This window comes from Trichoderma evansii (genome assembly GCF_050947405.1).
Source record: "Trichoderma evansii strain SZMC 28006 chromosome Unknown GGI43scaffold_12, whole genome shotgun sequence".
Lineage (NCBI taxonomy): Eukaryota > Fungi > Ascomycota > Sordariomycetes > Hypocreales > Hypocreaceae > Trichoderma > Trichoderma evansii.
The window spans coordinates 848,656-874,429 of NW_028145194.1; the positions used below are offsets into that span (position 1 = coordinate 848,656).

Consider the following 25,774-nt stretch of genomic DNA (forward strand, 5'->3'; position numbering starts at 1 on the left):
TCGAATGTTGGAGAGCCAGTCTAGGAGGCTCGTGGCGTCGATAGCCAGTTGATGGGCCTATTCTCTGATTCTGGGGCCCGCCATGAGCCGTCATCGTTACCGGCAGAGCAGGGATGTGTGCCCTTTGAGCTCACCATGATGTTCGCCCATGGAAGAGCAATTGGCGCGTCTCGCATCTTGCTCCGAAGCCCTCTCGAAGCTTGGCAACGTCTCAGAGGTATGACGGGCTTGGACGAGGCTTTGCGATCTTCCGCTTGCTCCAGCTAGGATTTCCAAGCAAGTTTACCCTGCAGATTGGAGTTGCGATGCGTGTGGGGAGGACAGCAGCAATTGCCGGCATGCGTCAAAGGGTCAAAGGGTTTAGTGTCGATGCTAGCTCGAAAAGCTTAAGTATCGACGCTGGACCATCTCACGCATAAGTCGGGCAAATGCCCGCAGAGACACCGATACAGACAGCTTGGCGACCGGCGCAATGGAGATTATAGGTCTCGGCATAATCAGCCGCCGATTGTACGCGGCCGGCAAGAGGACGGAAGCTTGTTTTATTTGATTTTATTTTTCGCTAAAATAATTAATAACAAAGAAACAAAGTTGGAAACTAATTGCGCCCACCACCTGCTGGCAGAAGTTAATTCACGGCGTCTCCCCAATGGGGAAGAGCCCTGGCTTTTCTCAGCTGTGCCTGGCCTGCGGGCAACCTATCCCTTATGAATGGTACCTTTTACCCCAAGCTTTGTGTCCTAAAGCTGAAGGCAATTACTAAATACACGTAAAGCAGAGGGAGGGAGAGAGGGAAGGGGGAAAAGGAGGCGCCAATAGAGTGCTGTCCTAAGAATACGGCGTTTGAGACGGGTGGGCTTCTTTGCTAGAAAGAGGCCTAGTCTGCATAAGATGAGATGAATTGGTGTTTCTGTGTCAGCCGGTTGGTGACATGGCTCGGGTACCTGCTTACTCGTATTATCACAGCAACTGCCGGGGAACAAACGTTCATACAAACGGCTTTTCTTTGGGCTTTACAGCAGAACATGATAGCTCTAGGGAATTGCTATTCAACGCCCCAGTTTCGTTATCTAGCACCCTAGCCGTAGCTAAAGCTGCGAATTTTCAACTGCTGCCTCTACTGCCTCTACTGCCTCTACTGCCTCTACTGCCTCTACTGCCTCTACTGCCTCTACTGCCTCTACTGCCTCCAATTGTTTTATATTTCTTAAATGTATATACATGTCTGGACTGACCAGGTTATTAAGTTACCGCCGAGTTGCTGGATAACGAAACTGGGGGTGTTGAATAGCATTTCCTTAAATTAGTTTGTTATTTAGTACGTAAGCATAGGCTATACTCTGGAGATGTGGCGAAATTACAAAGGTAAGCTTCCTTGTATCTAGGTAGCTATCATAGGTAAGTCAACACGCAGAGGTAAAGCACTCTAATAGCAAAATGGCAAACAATAAATGGCAAACAGCAAGATGCGCAAAATGACGCTCGCTTCTCTCACCAGTAATTCAAGCGATATATAAAATATCAATATATGTCAATCTGCCCTTTCTGTAAATCGCCAAATGTCTCTAGCGATAGTTCCCCCTTTACACAACCTTCACAAGCATCCATGAAGCAATTTACTACACGCCCTCTTTCGTACCAGATTAACAGACTGTTTCTTTTCTTTGCAATTAAATGCTGAAACTCTGCATCATGCCTAATATATTCGTCGTATCACCTAATCTCCTTGGCAACCACCAGTTCTCGTAGCCCTGATTCGGAGCACTGCCGGCTGCCAGCTGCCCACCACTGTCGCTCCCAAATCCCCCGTTCAACCTCTATTTATGCAAACAAGAAAAACAAGCAAATAAAGCAGTTTCAGAGATGCGTTTTACTGACCCCATTGCCAAAAGAAATTGTGGGCCGCATCTATTTACGCTCGTTCTGAATCCCCTTCCTTCTCCTTCCCTCCTCTCCTTCCCTTCCTCATCGTCATCACACAATTATCTCTGCGATCCAAACAACGCACACAATACTCAAGGTATGGATTCTCTTTTGCATATTCTATTTGATGCATTATGCCCTCAGATACCATGATGTCTTGATTTCCTGCAAATGATTTCTTGATCTTCCCTGCGCAACATCGCGAGGTCCAACTCCTCAGCCAAACGGCCGCAGATCCTGTTTAGCCATCATCATAATGTTGTCTCTCACTTGCCACTAACCAATTTACTTTAGACTACCAACATAATAAGCCCCTTATCCTATACTCACTCAACATCCGTTCTCTCAAAGCCGTCGCAATGGCTTCACCCAAGATGACCATGGCCCTCGCAGGCCTCCTCTTGTCTGGCGCGTTTGCCGCCACTCCCTACTGTGAGTTTTCCCATTATTCGCACAAATAGTCAACTTATCAAATTTCGGTCACCTAACTAATATTTCCCAGCGGACTGCCAGTCGACTGTTACTGCTGAGCCTCAGCAGATCGGCTCTACCACCTCCAACGGTTCGCCCTCCCCCCTGATGTGGACTTCTCAAATTTTTAACACTGTCTAGGTGTCCTCATGTATTCCATGAACTACTGCACTGTTATCGAGAGTACCCAGTGCCAGGTGTCTTTGGCCCCCGCTACCACTGCTGTTACCCCTGAGTCTTCTGCTGGCTATTCTGCTCCTGCCGTCGAGTCGACCATTCAAGCTGCATCTGCTCCCCCGGTGGTTGAGGGTACAATTGTCCCTGGCGAGCCTGCCCCAACTACAGCCGCGACTGAGGTTTCCCCTGATGCTCCTCAGCCCACCGGCGAGACGGCTGCCACTGTCATTTCAACTACTGATAGCCTTGGCAACCCAACCCTCAAGACCAGCTCTATTCTTGCTGCTACTGGATCTGCCATTACCACTGGTGGCACTCTTTCTGCCTCGAGCTCTGCCACGGGCAAGCAGCAGACCAATTCGACTGCTGCCTCTTCCAACGACAGCCCCTCCGGCAGCATGACTGCTCCCTCTGCCCCGGATCGCACCAACGCCGGAGCGGTCCTCAAGGCACTTCCCAGTGTTGCTCTTGGAACTGCCGTCATGGCCTTGGCTTATTTCATCTAATTAGCCATCTAAATAGCGCTGCATAAAACCCCTGGGTTTTTAGTCGCTGCGGCATCTGCATGTTTCTTTTCAGTGGACGCTCCTCGAGATGAGGTCGATATTTAGGGCAAGTTGAGAGGTCAATACCTGGATTTGATTTGTACGTTTGGGAAATTTTCATGACACTGCCGCATGATAGGCAATAGGGATAAAGTTGCTTAAATTCTTTCATTTGTACATTAGAGGTACATACAACAATAAGATAAAATGGACGTCCAGATATGAGAAATAACTACTTCTGCTCCGACCCAGATACACTAGAATGTATCAAATACTAATTAGATCTACCATACTATCGCAATGGGCTATGAACAAATCCCAGGATATATAAAACGATAACGCCCAATATACGCATATTTAATTCTACGCTTCAGCTGGGTGGCAGATTGGACAGCCTCCTCTCACCCTGTCTCTCAACAGCCTCGCCTTCATAACTTTCATTGCAACTGAATATCGCCCACCTTCTTCTAGTCCAGGCCCAAGATCAACATCGGCCCTCCTGCCACTGTGCAGCATCTCAAGCAAATGGCTCACGTGGAATGCGTGTCCGCACACGAATCCCATCAGAGCTTCCATCTCATATTCGGTGAATGTTTCGAGGCATTTCGCGCACTGGCCAGGTTTTGGTGCCGTATCCTCGCTTTCTGCCTTCTCCTTCTCAGCAGCATCTTCTTCCGCCAAGACTTCGAACTTGATACCCTTGCGCTGCCCTGTTCGAAGCTCGTTTTGAGCCGTCGCGACTTCACTTCGTAATACCGTCGCTACACCCCAGCTAATGCTGTGCTGCAGCTCGTGCTCTTTCATCATATGAATAAGCCCTTCTCTTAGACCTTGAATCTCAAGACCCTCGGGAATTCGTCGAACCAATGTTATTGGATTTATGGTTGTGCCAACTTGCTCCAGAAGGGCTCGGATGAAACTAGGCTTGTCCATGCTGTAGTTGAGCAAATCTTCCCACAAGTCAGGATCATCCTGCTCTTTCGCGAAATCAATTGCTTTGTTGACGTCGTTTAATCGGTCAATGATGAGATACAGCGCACGCTTCATTTGTCCCGTCTTGGAGTATAGATACACTAATTCGTCATAGTATGAACATTGCTCACACTCTTGGACGGCCTAAATACGAGTACGAGAGGCGTAAGCAGTTATCAGGGGAGATGGGGGAGGGGAGGGTTTAACCAATCTTACCTTTTCAAATCCGTATGAAGTCGAGGTCTTCAAAAATTCCATAAGAAGTGGCCTGTCAAACGTAGCAAATAGACGAACGGCCAAATCCGCAAAGTTATCTACCAGAGACTGGCTGTCCATGACCAGCCGTTCGACGTTTTCGCCAGTGTGCTCCGTGATTCCTTGACCTCTCCACAGCCCGCGCATATAGAAAAACAGATAGAGCTGGAGATTTCTTGCTTGTAGCTGCTCCACGACTACCTCTGGCCGTACAAGGCCGTGCTGAGCCTCATCAACAAGCAGTGTAATCGCTTCGCTAGTTGCCGCAACGAGCTCAGGTTCAGTCATATGCTTGAGCCGTTCAGGGGAAACTCGTAGTCCGATAAATGCAGGAATATCGTCTACTACAGCGTCTGCGAGATGGAAATCGCCTATCAAGCGGAATGCCGAGTCTGCATCCTGAAGCCTGATATAGCACTTCAGTGCATCACGTTGGCGACCACCAGCTTCGTAAAGCTTAGCTAAGCTTTCTACAACAATTTTCCAATCTCTGCCCTTCTCGCCATCTTCAACACTATTTTCACGAACATCGCGATACTTGAGTTGATTTTCAAGCGTCGTTGTGATCGCGGGTATATCAAAGAGGTCGGTTGACCAGATATCTAGTAACTCTCGGAACCGGGGCTTGTTGTTCTGTATATAATGCCCCAAAAGCACCTCATATATGGTCGTCGGTAACGGTGGCTTCATCGGCTTGGTTGGCATGTGCTTGGTAATTTCGTCAAATTTATTGGCGCCTGCAAAAGTCCACACCCACTTTTCCCAGCGATCAGGAGTGGTGAGAACTTTGCCACAGACTTGGCCAGCCAATTCCCAATCACCATCGTCAATCACTTCCCGAATCCACAGTTCACCAACTCTTCTCTTCTCTTTTTCTACAGCAGAATACATATTTCTCTGTATCGTGTCTGCCACAGATTCGTCATCAAAAAAGTCATCGGCCCCAGCCTGGTTTTTTAACGGCGTAGCAGGCGCTGCTGGGTCTACGACGCCATCAAGCGACTCTGCCAAAATCTCTGGGTTCTCATCAAGAAGTTCCCATGCTTGTTGGTACTGCTCACGTTCCACTAGCCAAGTGAGGTGATCAGAAAGATCTCGTTTGGTAGCCAAGATGCTGTCGTACGGACTGTGAATGAATATCTTTACTCCTGGCTTGGAGAGTGCAGGGTGTACCGTCGGCACTCTAGCTCTAATATAACTTGACCGGATGGTACCTGCTATACTTCCGGCTTTAGATGCGCCATCCTCACTCTCTCTACTTAGGATACTGGCCCCTGAGCTGAAGAGAGATTTTGGGTTAATCGCAACATTCCACATCTCTGATCCAATGCCGGCAAGTGCTTCCAATGCGCCCCTCGTTGAGGCCACTACTGAAGCAGCATTTTGAGCAGGTAGGAGACACATATGATAGTCAGCAGCAGAGAGCCTATCGACACGATTAATGGCGAGGGTATGTCGATCTACTTCAGCTTGAGATTTGAGATCAATCAGCCTCAGCTCTGGAGGCATTGCATTTAATCGCTGCCGTTGGCCACGGTGTGGCTCATTTTCCGCAGAGGACGTAGAATGCTTGGACTTATGCTTCTTGGGCGAATCCCGCGCGTGAGATGGACCAGATGTGTCATCCTCTGCAGCATCATCTTCATCTTCCGGAGAGCAGAATGCCAATACCAGCAGTTGATTCTGAGCATATAGAGAGATTCCAGAGATGATACAGTCTATGTGAAGGCTGGATGGCTGTCAGTATTATACTAACTGGGGCTTTTATCAAATTATGAGGAGAGGGAAGAGCCACTTACATCTTGGCAATTTCAGCACGCGCAATAGTTTTCTCACCAGCGTGCCTACCAGAGCCTATCCCGCTCGGGTGAACATGAATGATCCACATGGTTCCTCCCCAGCCAACAAGAAGTCTTTCAATAGTCTTTGTGCTGGACGAAGCAGATGAAGAAATGGCTGGATCCTGAGGACCAACCTCTGACTCGTCACTTTCAACCGACTTCTCGTCAATCCATTCAACACGGCCTTTCCAAACTCCGGCCATAGTTTCCCATTGGGTGGTGTGTGGCCTGTCAACATGGCCAATTCTCTTCCAGGCATCTTCAATCTCTGTACTATCGAGATGAAGCTTGGATCTCATAATCTTAGTACCATGCTCGTTGAGCCAAGCGACATACTTCCCTGATAGAGACCATTTAATGGCGTTGATAGTTCCCTCTCCGGAATGCAACACTGTGTCTTTTCCACCACTATTCTTGACTCCTATGGTAGAAAGCCAATCAGATGCAACAGCAGCCGCGGTACCGACTGTGGTTGAGGTACTGCGACCAGGGCCTCCTCCTACCGTAAGAATAAGCTGCCCTGCTCGTCCACCAGATAGATATGTACGATCCGACTTATAATCTGGGGACAAAGCGACTGCTTGTACGGGTCTAGCAAAGTTTCGAAGCTGAACATCTTTCATGTCTATTAGAGACTGGACGCAAACATTGCCATCCATTGACGATGTAGCAATATGGATGTCATTTGAAGGAGTTCTAGGCACTTGGGGCGCCTCTCTCAGCCGTTTCGACGCTGCTGAGGGAGACGTTTCGGATGGCCTCGCAGGCGGTCCAGATAATCCGGTTTGTGTTCGCTGAAGCACCTCAGCCCTCTCATCTGGAAGAGGAGGAGGATATGGAGATATCGATATGGCGGTGACGGAAGCCGAGTGCGCATGGTATACACGTAACGTATTGAAGCCAGGCAGTTGGATAACGTGCTAGGTCGTTAGTTAGTATTATGAGCTGAGAGAGCTGACTCGTCGCTACTTACGATATTGCCATTATGCGTGCCAACAATCTGTAATCGTCCAATCAGTATAGCTCATGTATATGCGAATATTAGAGGACCCATACCATCTTGTCGCCTGCGACGAGACAAGCACTAGTCGCATCGCCGTTGCGATAGACCGCGCCAAGGTGTTGAGTAAGCCTCACAGATTTCAGAAGCGGCTCCTCGTCCTCCTCTTCCTCTTCATCCTCGTCCTCCTCTTCTTCGTCTTCGTCTTCGTCCTCCTCGTCCTCTTCGTCCTCTTCTTCGCCTTCCTCTACCTCGTCCTCGTCCTCTTCCTCTTCTTCACCTTTTTCACCTTTTTTATTGTTGTCGGCGTCGGAACCGACATCGGCATTGGTAGCCTCCATATCTTTGCTCTCTACCTTGGTGCTTCGCTCGCCGTCTTCGTCACCGCCATCTCTCGTAGTCGTCCGGCTATCGGCACTTTCTTCCGCCTCTCCAGTCGGTTCGCCTTCTGATTTTCCATCTTCTGATACTCTCGAAGTATTTGCCTGCTCACTGTGTTCGTCTTCCGTCATGTTGGTTGGCGTGGAGCTCACGCTGTGCGCATCAGAGAGCTCCGGCGGCGATTGCTGCCCATCAAGCTGCTGGGGCGGCTGTCCTGTCATGATGACAATTGCGCATATGTCATTCTGGGTACTAAAAGGATCGCTGATAAAGCTCGAATTCAAAAATCAGAGCATGCAGCACTCGGCCGCTGCTCGACAAAGTGGAAGCAAAAAACAAAGTAAGTAGGCGGTGGTGGTGATGATGCTATGCAGGTAGTACTCCGCAGTTTTGGTACCTGACGGGAGCTGCGTTCGACGTCGACGTCACGAGCTATCAATGCCTTAAAGGTGCATTAGTGCCAGCTGAGGCAGCTATGGCCGCTAACTGGTACTGCTACCACGATGCCCAAGTCCCCTGTGAGATACTCTTCAGTCGCAGCTGACCCCACTAAAGCTTAGCCACGCGCCGACACGCGAATATTTCGGTATTCCAGGTGCCTCATCAACAACGAAGGGAAAAGCATATATCCTGGCAGGATTGCCTGTATCTGCCACGCATTTAGCTGGGAATTTCTGAACGGGAGACAATGCCTCGACTAGGATCCAACAAACACTAAGTGGTTGAAGCACGACGCTTTTCTGAACGGGCTTATGGAGCTCATCCTTGTTCAATATGGCGACTGTTCAATCTCTAGGCTTGCATCAGCCAGCAGGGCTCAGGCATGCCATTGACGAACAGCTGCTTCCCCAGGATCCGCCTTCTTCATCTTATGCCTGGGATATCTTCATTGATGACAGAGATGGAGCGCAGATAGAGGATGAACTGCTTACGACTGATAAGTGTGTCGTGTGGTCCCGTGGAGGGCTTTTCCGCAAAACATTCAAATTCGACCTTGAAAAAGAATCTATCACGCAGGCTCTTCTCACGTATTTTCCAGCTTCTGAAGATGAGGGCAGTGGCCGCAAAGCCTCTGGTGCTGGGGATCGCCACCCCGTGGCCCTTGAAAAGGGCTTGGTGGTCTTTCTCAAGACCCAGGCTCATATCTACATGTTGTCGGGGACAAGTCACGTAGTCCACATGCCGTTCGAAGTAGAATCAGCATGTGCCGCCCCCGTTGGAGTCCTCATCCAGACGAAGCAAAAGACTGAGAACCTGGCGCCAATTGCCTTAAAGTTTCCTCGAGTCCCGCCCAACTCTTTTGTTTCGTCACAGTTGACTGCACTACAGGGCTCCCAGCAAACTGCTTTCTCCATGGAGAGCCTTGGAAACCCAAAATCGCTACCGGTGGGATTGAATATGACGCTGGAAAACATGTGGGATGCGCCATTGGAACAACCCGAATCACATTGGCCTCGACTTGTAGCCCTCACTGATCCCTTGTTGGATATTGGGCTTGTGGTAACGGGTTCCGAAAAACCAACTTCGACGAGAAGAGGTAGAAACAAATCTTCAAAGAGACATGGCTTCCTTGATCCTTGCGAGGAAATACTCCATATTGAGAAAGTTGTTATCCCCGGCACTTCCCCTGAGCATCCACACGAGTCTCTGATATTGGGAGTCACTATCAATCGTGAGGCCAATGCTTACACCATCTGGAGGTTGACCTACTTGGACCATCAAGACCACTTTATAAAACGCCACAAGCCTTCTGGCACAAAGGCATCACGACGACGAAGCTCTATGCAGCCAGGTTTCGCCAGTGGTACATCAACCCCTGTGCAAGCAAATCATCGAGATAGCTTTGGAGCGCCGCTGCCTGGGAAACGGCCACGGAAGAGCGAAAAGGTCGAAAAACCATTGGACTTGGTATCATCGCTAGAGAGGCAGGATATGGAAAGCTCTGGAGTTGGACGGAGGAGCTCACGTAGGCTGAGTTCAATGCTAGCTCGCGCAGATCTCTCGGCCTCTTACGACAGGATAATATTCCCTGACCAATCTTCACTTTTGGGTAGCGCCTCTTCAAAAAGACATGATTCTCTTGGTCACCACGGCCGTTCTAGTGCCTCTTTTATTCACCAAGGCCATCATAGCCTTGGCAGCTTACTGGAAGCTCCGCTAGATGGTGGTATAGAGGATCATGCTTACAACATACGGCTTGATGATCGCGAATTTGATGGGCTACAACACGAAATGCTCTTTAGCAAAATCCACATCGTTCCAATAGATAGTTCAAACGTTCATTATTCAGCATCTGGCGGCGCAACTCGAAACCAGTCCAAAGTTTTCATCCTTGCGGCTCCTCCGTTTGCTACAAATGATTACCAAGCGGGCCAATTGCTTATAGGTATTCAAGAAATTGTAGAGAAGCGCCTTCAGATGGTTACTTTTCCTCTTAAGCTACAGCAAAAGCCTGACGCTACGACAAATCCTGAGAGAGGGGAATCACCACAGACCACAGTCACCATCTTGCCAGGCGATTTCAAGAGGGCGCATAATGTCGTCGACTCATGCAAAATTATGGATGGGAACCAATCTGCCATCCTTGTCCTATCTGAATCTATGGATGGCCGACATGAGCTGAGCGCTCAGGCACCATGGAGTGACATGACCAAACTCTCCATCTCTCTCCTTTTCGTCGATGATACAAAAAGTTTACAATTCCGCGGGAGGGCAGTTGACAGAGATGTAAGGCAACGAAAGAGTGAAATTATAGATCTCACCAACGGTAGCATTGTCGGCGTCTGTCACCCTAGACATCGCGGAGTTGTTGACGTCGTTGATACCCAAGGGCGCTTGCACCAGTTGAAAATCCAGCTGCGACCATCCAGCAGCCCGGTATCCGATATTCTCAATGTCTGCAGAAGTGTTTTGGCAGATTCGCTGGGAGAGCGTATCCATACAGGATGGCTTCACACCATGCAGTGGCTCTATAGCCAAGGCAAAGCCGATGCCAACGTAGAATGGTCTGCATTGACTACTTTACTTCTAGCATTATTCCTAAATTTAGACCGACAAGAACTTCGGAACGCACCTTCAGAGAGACTCCCAGTTCGGAAACGGAGGCTTCCTTCTGGCTCGTTCGCATCCATTCGGGACTCTGATGATTGGAAAGCTCTAGAAAGGGGCGAGACTGTGAATTCTCTTGGCTGTCCGACGTGGATGATTAATCGCGGATGGCAATGGGTGCTTGAAGAAGATGTGGAAGATACCCCGTCTCAAAATGTTGCTCAAGGTCTTGGCGCAAAGTTTATTTCCAGGCATATTGCTCTTGCTAAAGAGTACATGAGCTCATCATTCGGGATAACTGCTCTGGGCCCTTCTGGATACCTCCCAACTTCCCTAGGCAGAAACCCTGAATACAAGCGCAGAGTCGCAGTGGATATATTCATGGCCCTGCATCTACTATCAGAAGAGCAGAAGCTCAATATCATGTCTGCCGAGTACCAGCCCTCTGGCCGGGCTGATTTCCGAGTTATCTTGTGTCAGGTTGCAAGATGGTTGAAATGGCATACATTTTCATCCTTTTATGAGCTAGGAATACAAGAAGACATTGACCCACGCCATGACCAAGGTATGATTTCTTTCTTCTCTTTTCTAGCTTTAAACTAGTAAACTAACCAGCTTCACCGTGAAGAACTTCGCCTGAAATCTCCAATCCCTGAGCCGCTGGACAGGCCAGATATACTAGAATGGATTCAGTCCTGTTTTATAGGACTTCGCGACCAACATTATGTCACTCTGGCAGATATATTCTATGCCGCAACACAATTATCCGAGCCAGACAACATGACTGATAGCCGCTGGGACTCTATCCTTCCCCGAACCTTGATGTTCAAGCGTTTCTTCAGTCTTGTAAAGCCCAACGCCACAGCAGTGCAAATGGTGGAAGTAATGAAAGACTGCAGACTAACGAGCCATGTCCTCGAAACTCTCCCGGAAGCTATTTTAATACCTCTTCAAGATGCCATAGCACTCTGTCAACCCCATCCTCCCTCTTCGTGGTCAGATGAGATGCTAGAATTGGTAAAGAGAACCGATATTAGTCTAATTCTCACCTCCAGTAAACGCCCTCGCCCGGCCATGTCGAATATCTTGGTAAGTAGTCATCATTACCCAATGCTTGAAAGTAAGTTACTAATAAGGCGCTTAGACACCCACGCATACTGCAAGCTGGGAATACAAATTGCTCTGTGAAAGTGTCGAACAAGCAAATAGTCAAGGTTACGATGAGGGCGAAGGAACTGAACGCCAATCAGTTATCCGGGCTCTTTTCAAAGATGACCGTCGCCTTCAAGAAGCTCGAGATTTGCTTGCTACTCACAAGCCAAGGATTGTGAGTCTAGCCCAAGACCCAGGCTTGCCTGACAGTGAATATTTGGAGAAGCAAAAGGAGTTGGTTTCCAGGATCGCCACTGGCACTCTGGCTATCCCAGCGGGAAGAGGACTACTCTATTACAGTCTACGCTTTCCTCTCATCACTCAGAAATTCCATATTGGTGGCTTCAACCTAAACTGCGTTGTAAAGCCGAACAATGTCACTGTCGGTGTGGATAAAGCCCTATTTACAGAAGAGAAAGTATGCTGGGGATTTTTCCACCAAGGTGTTGCAGCAGGACTGGCAATTTCTCCCCAAGCAAAAGGCATAGATACGTCGTGGATCCTGTACAATAAACCGGGACAAGACCTTAGCAATCGCCACGCAGGATTTCTTTTGGCTCTTGGGCTAAATGGACATCTCAAAGATGTCGCAAAGTGGGTAGCTTTCAAGTACCTGACACCAAAGCATACCATGACTTCCATTGGTCTGTTGCTGGGCCTCGCCGCGTCATATATGGGCACCATGGACTCTCTCATAACCCGTCTCCTGTCTGTACATGCCACACGCATGCTTCCACGTGGAGCTGCGGAACTCAATCTCTCGCCTCTCACTCAAACGTCTGGTATCATGGGAATTGGTCTCTTGTATTGTGGCAGCCAACATCGACGTATGAGCGAAATAATGCTCTCGGAGATTGAGCACGTTGAAGATGAAGATGAGGAAGAGCCGCTGAGAAGCGAATGTTACCGTCTTGCGGCCGGCTTTGCACTTGGTTTCATCAACCTTGGCAAGGGAAATGACCTCAAGGGCTTACAAGATATGCGGCTCACGGAGAAACTCATTACGCATGCGACTGCAACTAAAAATGTTGAAATCGTACACGTCTTGGATCGAGCCTCAGCTGGCGCAGTCATGGCTATTGCACTGATCTTTATGAAGTCAGAGGATCAAATTGTAGCACGCAAGATTGATGTTCCCGATTCGGTTCTTCAGTTTGACTACGTCCGCCCCGACATTCTTCTTCTCCGGACTATGACGAAAAATCTTATTCTTTGGTCCCAGATAGAACCAACATTTGACTGGATTCAAAGAAGTCTTCCTGCTCCCTACCGCTCACGCCACAAATTAAGCAATACATCTAAGCTGAGATCTTCTGATTTGCCCTTCTTCAGCATTTTGACGGGTCTCTGCTTTTCTATTTCTCTGCGTTTCTCTGGAAGTGCGTCTCCCAAGGTGCGAGATTTGCTATTGCATTATCTGGATCAATTCATGCGCATCACTGGGCTTCCTGCAACTCCGAGAATGCATCCAGATGCCGCTCCGCTCTATGACGAAGAGCTTGCCAGGACAAACGCTCGAATGTGTCAAGATATTCTCGCAGTCTCTTGCTCTATCGTTATGGCTGGCACAGGTGATATTGCTGTCCTCCGTCGACTTCGAGCTTTACATGGCAGAGATGACCCTGATACACCCTATGGCTCACATCTTGCAGCTCATCTTGCCATTGGAGCATTGTTCCTTGGCTGCGGAACAGCTACCTTTGGGTCAAGCAATAAAGCAATAGCGGCCTTACTGGTAGCTTTTTACCCAATTTTCCCGGTGAATGTTATGGACAATCGATCGCATCTTCAGGCATTTAGACATTTCTGGGTTCTTGCAGCTGAACAACGATGTCTTGTCGCCAAAGATGCCGTCACAGGGCAGCCAGTATCCGTACCTGTGCATATCAATATGCGAGGTAGCTCTTCCATCGAAGCAGTTTTATACAGAACCACTCCATGCCTTCTCCCCCCTCTCGATCAGATCTCCAGCGTAACCACAGCCGGTGGCCCGCAATTCTGGGACGTCGAACTAGACTTCTCCAATGAAGAGCTCAGAGAATCGTTTGCGCAGACGCAAACGCTCTATCTCCGCAGGAGACCACCGCGCGAAGGCACGTTCGCTTCTACGCTGAGGGCACTCGGCGAAAATGGAAAAGGCGATAACCCGCTAGAATGGGTGCTTAACTTGGGTGCCCTGCAGGACTTGAGCTACGCTGAGAAAGCCGCCTTACTGGATACCGGTGATGAAGAGCAGGGTGGAATTGGAACCGCTGTCGACGCGAGGCTCGAAATGGAGCGAGGTATTATGGAGGGTGGTGATAGAGAGCGCCTTGAAGGTGCAAGACTACTATTCGAATGGGGTGACGCTCGAGATAATCTCCGCCAGGCCTCATCAGCAGCCATATCAGATAGTCAAACCACCATCAAGCCGGCCACCCCTCGACGTAAGTCGAGAGAGGACGCCACTTCAGATCACGAAGAGAAGGAGGATGAAAAGGCCGAGGGCGTCTGGTGGATGAGAGAGAGTGCTATCGAGGCCCTGAAGGGGAAAGTGTGGATGGCGGCCCGACAGCATGAGCAGTAAATAGGCGGTATTTGAGAAGGAAAAGGCCATTTTTTGTCAGGAAGGCTGTCTCAGTTAGTATATCACGAATTATGAAAGGGTTACGAAAAAATACTGGGGTGTCATATAGATAGATATAGAATCAGTAGCAAAGAGCCTCAATGAAGCATGCACCAAAATGAAACAGTTAAATTGCATCTTCATCACGCCAAACAGTCAATAAGAGAGCAACGGTGGATTCAAATCTCTTTTCATCATTTGCACAATAAAATAAATTTCATTACATCCCTTGCCCTCTCTCCTCCTCTCCCTCTCAAGATGACATCCTCCCTGTCCCTGTTTTATCCGAATAAACGCCATGCAATGCAAACCGCATCACCAGAGAGAAAGAGAGATATGAACATAAATAAAACAGGGCCAGTCTACCGGTTTCTTTTGCTCTTTTGTCTTTAAAATTGCCCGCCCCCCTCCTTTTCAAACCAGAGCCTTGTTTGAGTAGTCTTCTTTTGCATCTAAAATCGCCGGGTTTTTTGGTCTGCAGTAGCCCATATATCCGCGTTGTGCCCAATGTCTTTCCTTCTTGCTTTTTTCCAATTCGGGACCGTTTATAAAAATGAGGCCCAGCATCATCTCTTAAATCCACTTCCCCCCCATTCTTCGACGAAAATCGACTGTTATATGAGTGTTCGTTTTGCTATTCTGATATCTTACGAATACACTTGCTAGCAGACTTTCCGTATTTATTTGGAAACAGCAGCGTTGAGGACCTGTGTTCTGAAGAATCCACCCTTGGTCTTCTCAATGACCTGCTGGTAAACGTTGTTGGGAGGGTGGTTCATGATGACGGTGCCGTCCTGGCTGTCAATCTTGGCATCCAGGCGGGTCTCGCGAATCAGGTTGACGATCCACTTCTCGCCGTCATCAGGGTTCAGGCCAAGCTTGGCGCTCAGATCTCTAATGTTCATTCGGCTGAAGATCTTGCAGTAGCTCTCGCAGATGAGGTGTCGGGCGGCGTTGACAAACGCATCGGTGGATGCAGCCAAGAAGAAGTCGCTTCGGCACACTTCCTCTGACAGACGGAGGGCCTCACGGGCAGCATCGAAGTCGTGGGCGATGTAGAGGGCGTTAACGAACTGGGTGATGGGGTCGGCATACTCATAGGCCTCCTGTCGCACATAGCGAACGATGTCCTTGAGCTGCTTCTGCTGGACGGAGCTGTTGCGAGCACGTGTGCGGCCGGTGATAACGGCAGCAATCAGGTACCGCAGAATCCAGGGGCAAGAGGTCTGAATGGTGTTGATGTAGGAGGCAGAGAAGAACATGTCCAGGATGGGCTCACGAGCACCCTCGAAGTTGAACAGGGGGAAGAGGGACCAGTGGATAAGCATGGTCCGGTGGTCAAGCTGAGCTCTGGGGTTGTTGAAGAGTCTGGTATCGATGCCCTCTCGGACGTTCTTAAGCTCATCGACGGCAGACTCCCAGTTTGTGGAGAGAATTTCAGAAGCAAGCTTTCCCCAAGTTGCAGCGGCAACCTTGTCGTTATCGGTGGAGAGAACTCGGAATTGGTAGAGCATATCGGCGGCAGGGCCGTATTGACCGCATCGGAACTGGAACTGTCCGAAATCGTACAGAGCATTCACCATTTCGAGGGTGACCTGTTAAATGTTAGCATTTCTGATAGCTGAGCAAGACGGAGAAAATTATGCAGTCAGCTTAATCTGCTTCTGCCTTGGATTGCACCTACTCCGTGCTGGTTCTTGAGAAACTCCAAGTTGGCAACCTTATCGCTTCGCAGGCCATTGACGACCTCGTCCTGAGTCAAAAGGTTCGCAATCTGCTCTGTCTCCTTCTCGTACTTGTCCAGCTGGGTAAGCACATCCTGTCTCTTCTTGGTGTACTCGGCGGGCGGCTCAGCCACGCCGTGGAGATCGCAGTACAGGGTCGCCACGTAGTCGGTCATGTTGGTGTCCTCCAGCAGCTTGATCTTCCCCGACAGAATCTTCTTGGCCAGCTCAGCATCGCCCTTCTCCTCGGCCTGGTCGCCCTCGAACTGGATGAGCGGGAAGAGCAGGTGACGGCTCAGGTGCGGCGCAACGTTGGCCATGATTGACGCGCCATCGGCTGGCAGGGCCTTCAGAATATCCTCCATGGTGGGTATAGGAAAATTTCGCAGTGAGAAAAGAATCGGTCCCCGGCGAAATTAGGCGTCTAGATTGTTCCTTTTTGTCGTTGAAAAAGGAGGAACTCGTCGCTAAATCTAGGAAAAGGTCGCCGAAAATGGAGGGGCAGATTTTTGGTTAATTTCGCGAATACACGAAGCGGTTGTGGGGGATTGAACTTTTTTAGCCGACATTCTGCCGCTGCCTCCCGCGAAGAGCTGCATTTTGGCTTCGCATCATGTGATCTGGAGATTTTTGGTGAAAATGGAACTTGTAGGCAAAGTCGCAAGACAGCATTCGGTTTGGATTAGGAGCTCCATGCGCCATTGAGACAGTAGCTTTGGTTCTCAATAGGCTTTATTTGAGATATTTTTTTCTTCTTCTCTTTTATTTCATTTCCAGACGATCAAATTCGAACCAATCGCAGGGATCAATCCCCACCAGACGATCGATTTTCGCCTATCGCAGACTCCAATCATCGCAAATATCTTTACAGCTTTTGCATCGCCACATTCCACCATGAGTTGTCTTATTCCTAGAGCGCTCCCTCTGAGGAGTTTGGGCCTCTACCGACCTGCAGCACAGACTCAGATCAGTTCAGCATCAAGGCATTCCTTCTTGTCCGCCAACCAAGCGGCATCCATCTCAACCAAGCCCTCACCTATTTCTGCTCGACAAAATCCCAACCAGAAGCTCAAGATTGCTCCACACCTACGGCAATTAAGTCGCGCGCCTGTACCTCCCCCGACCAAGACTCCCGAAGAACTTGTTAGTCTGGGATATATAGTGCGCCGCACCCCTTCCGTCCAGCTGCCCGTATACCGAAGATGGATGTCTGGTGGCACTCGTCAGGTGGTCTTGATTAAAAAGATCGATGGGGATCGAAGACGGCTATTAGAAGATCTAGTTGGCAGTCTCGGCATTGCTAGAGAGGATGTACGGATCAACCCAACTACGCAACATATAGAATTAAAGGTAAAAAAACCTCAAAGCCCGTACTCGCTAGTAGTTGAAAGCCAGAAAGGTCATTTACTAACAGTTCGTGCTTCTCTTCTAGGGAGATCATTTCGACAGGGCCCGAGGATGGCTACTGGACCGTGGTTTCTAGACCGGCGTGGAGGAAAGGGGAAATGGCGTCGAGTAGAGGTTGGAGTGAGCATTGGCAAAGCTCACTTTTGTAACTGCCACATTTTATGATTCAACATATATATGTACAACAATTCAATAAATGAATAATCCAGACCACCAAAAGAGGTATCAGTGTAATATGTAACATCCCTACTCCTATGTACACAGACGCCGCGGTAAGTGCGCGAGAATTCCACCTTTCCAAGCCCGCTGATATTTAACACCCATGCACCATCGCAATTATGACGGACGGCTAAAACAAACATTATCAACCCCAGACATAACATTTACACGTTGATCATTGTCTCCCCTTCCTCCCCCTCCTTTTTTTTTTGCTAAACAAAGGGATGCCTATCCCACGACACATGCTCATTTTGAAAAGACCTTTTGTAACAGATAAAACATCTAAAACCAAGATCTTAACCTGCCAGACTTGTAATGGTCGACAGATGTTGTAATAGACCCTCTTTTGACCACTCAGGACTCTGCATGGATAAGGCTTCCAACAGTGTCTGCGTAGTCGGTAAAAAGGCCCCCGCAGCCGAAACAGCAGGGTTGTTTGGATCTCTCGACTTTTCTACTAATCGCCTCAACAAAGCAACTGCAAGAGCAGAGATGTAGACGAGCTCAGGATCTTTCCTGGGTTGAGCCCGTCCCGCTCCTCGGCCGAAAGCCTGCGGTTGTTCGTACATACGGCTCAGCTCCTGGCCGATACGGAAGAGATTGTTTGCAAGCCCATTGCCCGCAGCCAGCCAGCTCCTCACAACGTTTGACTCTGCCCCAGGTGCCAGAGATGCAAGGATCTCCGCTGATAGTAGTCCTTGCATGAGATATGGCTTCCGGACTTCCACAAGCGAGGGGAAGCTTGTTGGTCGATCACGTTCCTTAACCTTGTCCGGTATCGGTGAAATTGCCAGCGCGAATGTGCGAGTAAGGAGTTCGTATGGGGGGTTGTTTGTAGCATCAATGGCAAAGAGGTTTTTGTAGTGGCTTCTGTTGGGTTCGTCACGGGCAAGCAATTTTGCCAAGGCATCAACAGCGTGAGGAAGATATGTATGAACGCTCGGGTCGTAGTTGCTAAAGAAAAGCGTTTCACCAGTCACTACTGGGCTGGGAATCGGAGCGAATGACAGCAAAAATTGCAAAAGACAAAACGCTTGCTCCCGACCAGGTATTTCGATCGAGCTAGAAATATTAGAGAGGAGAATAACCACATCCTTCATAAAGTCAAGGGTGTTATTATGAGTGCGGAGCAGCATGGTCCTGGTACCGAGATACCTGATAGCGGTGCAGAGGAACTTGATGACAGATTCGTCAGCAAGCATATTGTGGTTGTCATTCTGCTCGCCTGGGAATGAGACATTGCGCAAGATAGTCGAAATGCACACCAGTCGATCAACAGCTCTGTCAAGCTCGTATTCCTCGGTCCCGAAAGCAGGCACATCGCGAATTGCGAATCGCTCAATGCGGCACGCCCTGACAACTTCTTCGTACGAGGTAAGCTGGATCTCATCGGATACCTCCGCTGTGTGCTCAGTCAACAGCTCGAGCTGCTCTTCCGCACAGTCGACAAGTGCATCAACCAAATCATCACAATATCGAAGCTGCAGGAAATGTGCTTGGTTCACCGAGTGGGACACAGTCGCAAGCGTATCCAAAGCAAGGCGAACCTCCCCATGTATTCCACTTTGCAAGCTGCGTGTTAATGCAGATATATCGATGTTGCCGAGGTCATTAACTGGCGGAACGGTGGGCTTCCACCGCTCTAGTTCCCCGCCTAACAGATTAGCCGCGTGGAGGTCGACACCGCCATAGGTAGAAAGCTCGCGCGCGCACGGGTTATAGTCCTCGGATTTTGGGGGTCGTGGCATCTGCTGCTCAGCACCCATCATACCCATCGGCCTAGCTTCGCCCGGGCCCAAGGGCATGCTCCCAGTTCTTGAGTGAGCCGGCGACGGTATTGAAAAATCGTTCGGCCCAGTTGCATCGATACTGCGAGATAAGCTATTTCTGTTGTGGCCGGCCATTGCATTTTGCTGCTGAAGTTGCTGTGGAGTTTGCGGAGTAGAAAAGCCGTTGACAACAGGCTGGCCAGGTTTCACAGGGGTGTGCTGTTGCGCATGAGGTTGGGGTGGTGGTTGTGGTTGTTGATGCTGTTGCTGTTGCTGTTGCTGTTGCTGTTGCTGTTGCTGTTGCTGTTGCTGTTGCTGTTGCTGTTGCTGTTGCTGTTGCTGCTGAAGAAGCTGCTGCTGTTGTTGTTGCTGCTGCTGATGCGCTTGCAGCATTTGAGCTTGGTTCATCTGCTGTCCCTGTGGTACTTGTTTCTGCGGCGCGCCCTGGTTCGCAAGGTTTGCTTGCTGCTGCATCATTCTCTGTTTCTGCTGAGCTACCCAGACCTCCTCAAACTTGAGTAAATTTCGTTCATAAATCTGCCTCAGTGCCATAACAACGTTGGGATTTTGCGCTTGAAGTCCCAAGATTTGGGCCAGGGAAGCCCAGCCATTCGCAGCGGTCAGCGTCTTCGAACCGCCTTTCGCCTGCACGGCCTGGAACAGGATCACCAGGCTAATGGGCCTGTCTCCGATCACAGGATTCGGATCTAATGGGAGACCCTTTGCATGCATAAGTCCTGTTAGGTTCTTCATGAATTGTTCCCCATTGATATTACCCGTAGGTCGGTGTTGGGGTCGCATTTGTCCTTGAGGAACTTGGCCATTCGGCACACCGGGCATCGGCTGCTTCCCTATCATTCCACGCCCCATACCTTGGGCCTGCATCTGAGCTTGCATTTGCATACCGCCTTGAAGCTGCTGTTGGAGTCGCATCTGGTACGCAGCCATTTTGCCATCTGGCATGGCCTGGAGCCGCTGCTGCTGCGATTGAGCTGAGGGCTGCTGCTGCTGCTGTTGCTGCTGCTGTTGTTGATGCTGTTGTTGTTGTTGAATCTGCTGCTGCTGTTGCTGCTGCATCTGAGCATATACATTACCTGGCATCTGGCCCATGGGCTGCCCCATCTGATTCATTTGCTGGGCAATCATAGGATTCCCAGCCATTGCGTTTGGATTTGGTGACGGACGCGAATTTGATGGTGACTGCGCAAAAGCCGGATTGTAGCCTTGAGATATGTTTTGCATGTAAGGGTTCGGCTGGGGAGTGCTGTGCTCCGAAGCAATAGGCGATGTCTGAGAACCAAACTGCTGAGCGCCTGGGGAAAATGGATGAGGCGAGGCCGTTGCCACCCTTTGAGGGACACTACCCGGGCGCATTTGGTTCCCCATGATGGGTGACGGGCTTGCGTTGGCAGAGCCGTTGGTCTGGAGATGCGAGAACTGGCCGGTGTTCTGCGGAGGCATAGCGCCAGGCTGGAAGCCGGGGAAGCTCTGCTGCTGCGGCGTTTCGGAGCGCGACGTTGGGAGCATGCCCGGATTCTGTCTGGGAGAGCCGGAGATGGAATCCTCACGGGGCCGCGGCCGTTTTGATGGAATGACAGAATTGGTCTGGTAGACCTGGTTTGCCTGGTAGCCCGCGGGCGAGGCGTGGCGCATCGGGCCGTTCTGCATGGCAGCCATCTGCTGTTGATTGGGAAACTGGGCGCCAGGGTTGAACTGGCCTGGGTTGGCCATAAAGGCGGAAGGATCCATCATGGCACTGGCGGCGCTGGGGTCATTCATGTGCGGAAAGCCGTTGCCATTGTGGTTCGGGACTGCGTCGTTCATCCAGGTGCTCATGGCGATGAGCCCGACAAGCTGTGCGCGGCGACGTCAGCGAAATCAGCAGGCACGGTGGCCAAGAGCCCATTGATGGGCGCAGGGATGGACGGAGACAGGGCCGTGACACGGCACAGTGGGTGGTTTGATGGACGACAACGTTGAGTCGCGTCGCGGGTTGGCGGAGAGAATGTATGTGGATGTGTGTGTGCGTGTGGTGTCGGGTGGGAAATGGCAGACGGAGGACGGGCCAGCCAGACAAAGGGCGCTGGCTGGGGGGCTTCTCGGGCGGACGCTGGCAAGGTAGCACTAGCAATAGCAGGCAAGGTGCTGCGAGGTCAGCCTGGCCGGGCAGGCTGTTGGGCCACCTGCGTGCTGAGGCGCTGAAGCCAGCAGAGTCCCGGGCACCAGGAGGGGGGGGGGGGAGCGAGAACCCTCTAATCAAGGTACCTCGGCGGGCGGCGGCAAGTGCTAGCGAACGGACGTACCTTTTGATACCCGCGACGGGTCCGAGGGCGGTGCAAAGGGTACTACTTGGTGCAGGAGATTTAGGGCGAAAATAGAGACGCCGTTGTACGGATACTTGCGTTAGGCAGAGACGGCCGCCGCAAGATGTGCGCGCAAAGGTACCGGTACACCTATCCTCCTATAAAATTATCGGCGACTGTAGCGCAGGGGCAGTAAGAGCGCGTGCTGGAAGAGAGAAATTTTCGTTCCAGAGGGCGGATCGGCGCTGATGCAGTAACAAGAAGCCACCTCAGCGGCACCCACGCAGCACCCTAAGGCTCGAAGGCTCAGGGCAGAGGATTTCGCTAGCCGTCGCGATGCGATAGAGACAGATTCGGTATGTCGCCTGGGGGCCAGCAAAAAGCAAGGAGGTGCAGGCGACGTGAAGTGAATGGAGAGCCAGGTCTTACCTAAGGCGCGTTGAGGTGGATGACTGCGAGTCCTCGCTGGATTGGCAGATTAGTTTCAGGCCGGAGTGAAATGCTCCCTTCAAGGCGGCTAGCTGTTTCCAGACTAGCGCTGACTGACGCTAGCACACTGAGTGGATTACTAGCCAATGAACGCGTCGCGTTAGTGTCGCAATAGTGATACTCGCTCTGGGCGTTAGTGGCGGTCGCATAGTCAGTAGCATAATCCCTAACAGCATAACCAAAGTCGCTATCAGCTCCTTATGTTCTGAACAAGACAAGCCAACTCCGACTAGGTGAGTATCTCCGAAAGGAAATCCAGACTTGATCTAGCCAAAAATGACATCGCAAACACCACTAGACGGCTCATTATATCAATGAGGCAGCGTGTAGTGCTCTTCCTTCCTCGTTGATGCAGGATATAATTCCTGAGGAAATATCATCGCCACGACGTCAATTTAAGCAAACACGTTTTGCTAAATTGATGCGCCAATAGCCACATCCAGGCCTTGTGAAGCCACACAAGTTGGATTGCACCTCTCCTTCGGGCTGTTTTTGTACTTTTTTTCCTCCTTGCCCGACTTTACACTTTAGTAAACCGGGCATCTGTGCATTCTAGTTGCTCGAACTTCAAGTTGCGAGGAGGCAGTGAGATCCCCCATCTGAGAGAGCTGAAACCATCAGTCAAATCCTACCGAGCAATGTTTACCTTCAGATGGACCTTTTCTGATACCAACTTTGGCTCCCGCGAAATAGGTACATGAAGATATTCTCTAACATGCTCGATTTGCGATAAACAAGTATCGAATATGGCAAGGCCACAAAAGTCGATTTCTCCTTGCTGATAATCCGATAACGTGTTCCAAATCTGCAGCCCAGAATGCCCAGAATGCCCAGAATGGAGTGGTACCTCTGCATATGTGTGTGCTAATATAGCCCTGGCTGATGTCCCATATACACGCCACACGGAGGGTGAGAAAGGAGGCGCGGCGTCTGGAGTCAATTTAAATAGGGTTTGTCGAGCGCAGCGCAGAGCCCGTACCTGGCAGTCCAAAACACTTATTCTCGGCCAAGCTCTCTGTCCATCAGCGCGCTGAGCCAATGGATCGTGCTGCATCTTGGACGCCATCAAGTCCCACGACTCAGCTTGCTTTCGGTGTTACTTCCCGCAGGCTTCTGTGGCCCTGCTCCGATCAGGAATCGACCGCACGCTGACCAGAATAGGTGCCCAGAGCGGCCCCACCTCAAGCCACGAACCAGGCTTTGGCGGTCCAAAGCATTTTGTTTGGCTGAGACCCTCGCTTCCCACCTCGAGCCGTGGTTCATTCAATTTGCTTCTTGCAGCCGCTAAGGCTTCTCAGCGGGATCAAAGCTGAGCAAATCCAAGCTCTTTGCGCATGAGCAAGTGGACATGGCGCAGGCCTGCTCCAAAGCCGCGACTGGGATGGAATGAATCCTGGGGTCGTCGTGTCGCCTTGTGACACCGTTTGATGCCGCTGTCCAGTCTCCACAGGGTCAGCCACCCCTGTCACAGCGCACGCTCTGATGGCGGCCAGAACTGCGCCGCTGGGCCATAGTCGAGTCTCTCAAGGGCCCCTCCGACATGACCGGTTCCCGCATCGCGACGATTTTCTGCTGCTCATTGTGTTTCTCCTGAGGGCGAATCCAGGCGTTGACGAGGCCGTTTATCCCTTTTCCTCCATTGTTGAATGCGAGCCGCGGTGTCTGCGCCGCATGTCTTCGCTGGTCGCTTTTCTCTTTTCCGATTGACACCAGTCGTGGGGGTCCTCCACACAGGCTGGGTGAGGTAATCAGATCCAAGCCATGTAAGTGAGCCCGTGAAGCAAAGACGAGCCACGCTCGGCAACGCACAAAGAAAATGGCATCGAGGACGAGCAAAAGGGCTGGAATGAGGGGAGAAGGACGCAAAAAAGATTGAAAATGGGAAGAAACCCGGCGAGAAACTGGGGAAGGGGGGGTAGTTATGGGTGAGAGAGGCAGAGGCCTAATAGCCTGCCTACCGTTTGGTACCTACCGCCTAGAACCTGGCCCTGCCATGGCCCTTAGCTCCAGGTCTACAGGTACCTATTGCGACCTACTACGCCTACTAACGGTGCCTACAGCGCTGGGCAGCACACGCATAAAGCTGGCACACGATTAAAACGCCGCCACTGATACCATACCATCAGCACCCTCGCTTCCGGCCGCCATCAGTCGTTGCACCAGGGGGAGGCTTGGAAGGAAGAACAGAAGAGAAAAGTCACGGAAATCTTGTTCTCCCACTGCGCAGCTCGTCGACTGGAGGTCTCTGCAGCCCAAAGGGGGGAAAGCCAGTTACCTCGCTATATTCGCTCATTCTAGTCCCCTGGAACCCGTGAATTGCATCGGAGGTCATTCCCCCCCCACAGCGCAGCACGTATCACGTACCGAATGTATGTACCGCCCAACCGACTACCACCAACCGCCGGCCTCGCTTGAAGCACCATCGCCATCTATCTCCTCTGCCTAAAAGAAATACAGCAGCGAAGGGAGAATCGAGGAATCAAAGAATGAAACTATGAAACAAAGTATGAAAGAAAAAAAGGCAAAAAGCAGAAGCGAAACCAAAAAATGAGAAGTGGAGCTCTGCTTGACGATAACACCAAAGCAAAACGTGCTCCGGCTGGTCTCGCGAGCCCGCTGCTTTAATTAGTGTGCGTCTGTGGAAGCACCGTCTGCTGATCACAGCTTGATGGCTCCCGCCTAGTCCATCACCACCTGCGTCACAGAAGAGAAAGACGCCCTCGCGCTTATCACCGCCTCGATGGCGAATTAGCAGCTCTTCATTTATTTTCACTTCTGGATTCCAAGTCACTCTGTCCGACCCTAATTCCCCCTCCTTTTCTCGCTGCGGCCTTTTGGGCTGATTGGGCTAGTTGTGTGCCATCATGCGTGGCCTGGGCTGGCCGCCGAGCCAGGCTCTCCCGCCATTCCCTCCTATTGCCACCCACATTAATAACACATTAATAAGAATGAAAAGAAAAGGGAAAAGGACCAAGAACTAGGTGAATTAGCTACATGTGTCTTTACGCCGTCGCTAAGCCATTTTCCCCGAGATACTCATTTCTATTTGACGAGATTCAGCCTTTTGGGGGCCGCGGTTGGCGCTGCCGGAAACGGCACAGAGCATGGACTCAACAAGACGCTGCATGCATTGGCGGCATCTCACAGAACGCTATGAAACAGCAGGCTGATTCTGTCATATACCTGACTCACAAAGGCCCCAGACCGCGAAAATTTGTCCTCTGGCTGCCTGCTTTTCTCTTTCATCCAAATGTAAGCACTTCTCAGCCTGTTTCTCCCGGGGACGCGGAAAGTATAGCTGGAGGCTAGAGACAAGACCCCGGCGCTAGCAAGAGGGCTTTGATGTTCCGAAACTGTTTGCTACAGCTACTGCTGCCATCAGCCGAGATTACCACCGTCACGCTTGGCTTTGTGCCGCACTCCATCATGTCCACACTTTTTTTTTCTTCTCGCTCTATGCTGCCAATGAATCATTCATACTGATTCACGACGA

At 50.5% G+C, this 25,774-nt stretch overlaps 6 protein-coding genes across 6 annotated transcripts; 3 read left to right on the forward strand and 3 right to left on the reverse strand.

The window, feature by feature from the left end:
- Positions 1–2,282: 2,282 nt before the first annotated feature.
- On the forward strand, positions 2,283–3,077 carry GGI43DRAFT_384667 (uncharacterized protein; the record flags this gene model as incomplete). The annotated part of the gene is made up of 3 exons (XM_083203551.1): positions 2,283–2,355; positions 2,426–2,485; positions 2,536–3,077. 3 exons carry the CDS (start codon positions 2,283–2,285, stop codon positions 3,075–3,077), a joined length of 675 nt encoding a protein of 224 aa, XP_083059950.1.
- A 193-nt stretch (positions 3,078–3,270) lies between these two features.
- Positions 3,271–7,947, reverse strand: GGI43DRAFT_407564 (vacuolar membrane protein Vps41-like protein). The gene is made up of 5 exons (XM_083206242.1): positions 7,241–7,947; positions 7,158–7,184; positions 6,143–7,104; positions 4,305–6,072; positions 3,271–4,232 (listed from the first exon to the last, which is right to left on the reverse strand). Exons 1-5 carry the CDS (start codon positions 7,784–7,786, stop codon positions 3,480–3,482), a joined length of 4,056 nt encoding a protein of 1,351 aa, XP_083059951.1. The 5' UTR covers positions 7,787–7,947; the 3' UTR covers positions 3,271–3,479.
- Positions 7,948–14,597, forward strand: GGI43DRAFT_407565 (anaphase promoting complex subunit 1). The gene is made up of 4 exons (XM_083206243.1): positions 7,948–8,054; positions 8,121–11,178; positions 11,242–11,702; positions 11,758–14,597. Exons 2-4 carry the CDS (start codon positions 8,340–8,342, stop codon positions 14,329–14,331), a joined length of 5,874 nt encoding a protein of 1,957 aa, XP_083059952.1. The 5' UTR covers positions 7,948–8,054; positions 8,121–8,339; the 3' UTR covers positions 14,332–14,597.
- On the reverse strand, positions 14,545–16,722 carry GGI43DRAFT_407566 (eIF3 subunit 6 N terminal domain-containing protein). Its single transcript, XM_083206244.1, has 2 exons — positions 16,055–16,722; positions 14,545–15,965 (listed from the first exon to the last, which is right to left on the reverse strand). Exons 1-2 carry the CDS (start codon positions 16,457–16,459, stop codon positions 15,051–15,053), a joined length of 1,320 nt encoding a protein of 439 aa, XP_083059953.1. The 5' UTR covers positions 16,460–16,722; the 3' UTR covers positions 14,545–15,050.
- Positions 16,723–16,988: 266 nt separating this feature from the next.
- Positions 16,989–17,577, forward strand: GGI43DRAFT_384671 (mitochondrial 54S ribosomal protein mL49; the record flags this gene model as incomplete). Its single annotated transcript, XM_083203552.1, has 2 exons — positions 16,989–17,444; positions 17,527–17,577. 2 exons carry the CDS (start codon positions 16,989–16,991, stop codon positions 17,575–17,577), a joined length of 507 nt encoding a protein of 168 aa, XP_083059954.1.
- A 220-nt stretch (positions 17,578–17,797) lies between these two features.
- On the reverse strand, positions 17,798–21,533 carry GGI43DRAFT_76176 (uncharacterized protein). Its single transcript, XM_083210259.1, has one exon. It carries the CDS (start codon positions 21,323–21,325, stop codon positions 18,017–18,019), a length of 3,309 nt encoding a protein of 1,102 aa, XP_083059955.1. The 5' UTR covers positions 21,326–21,533; the 3' UTR covers positions 17,798–18,016.
- Between the last annotated feature and the right edge of the window lie 4,241 nt (positions 21,534–25,774).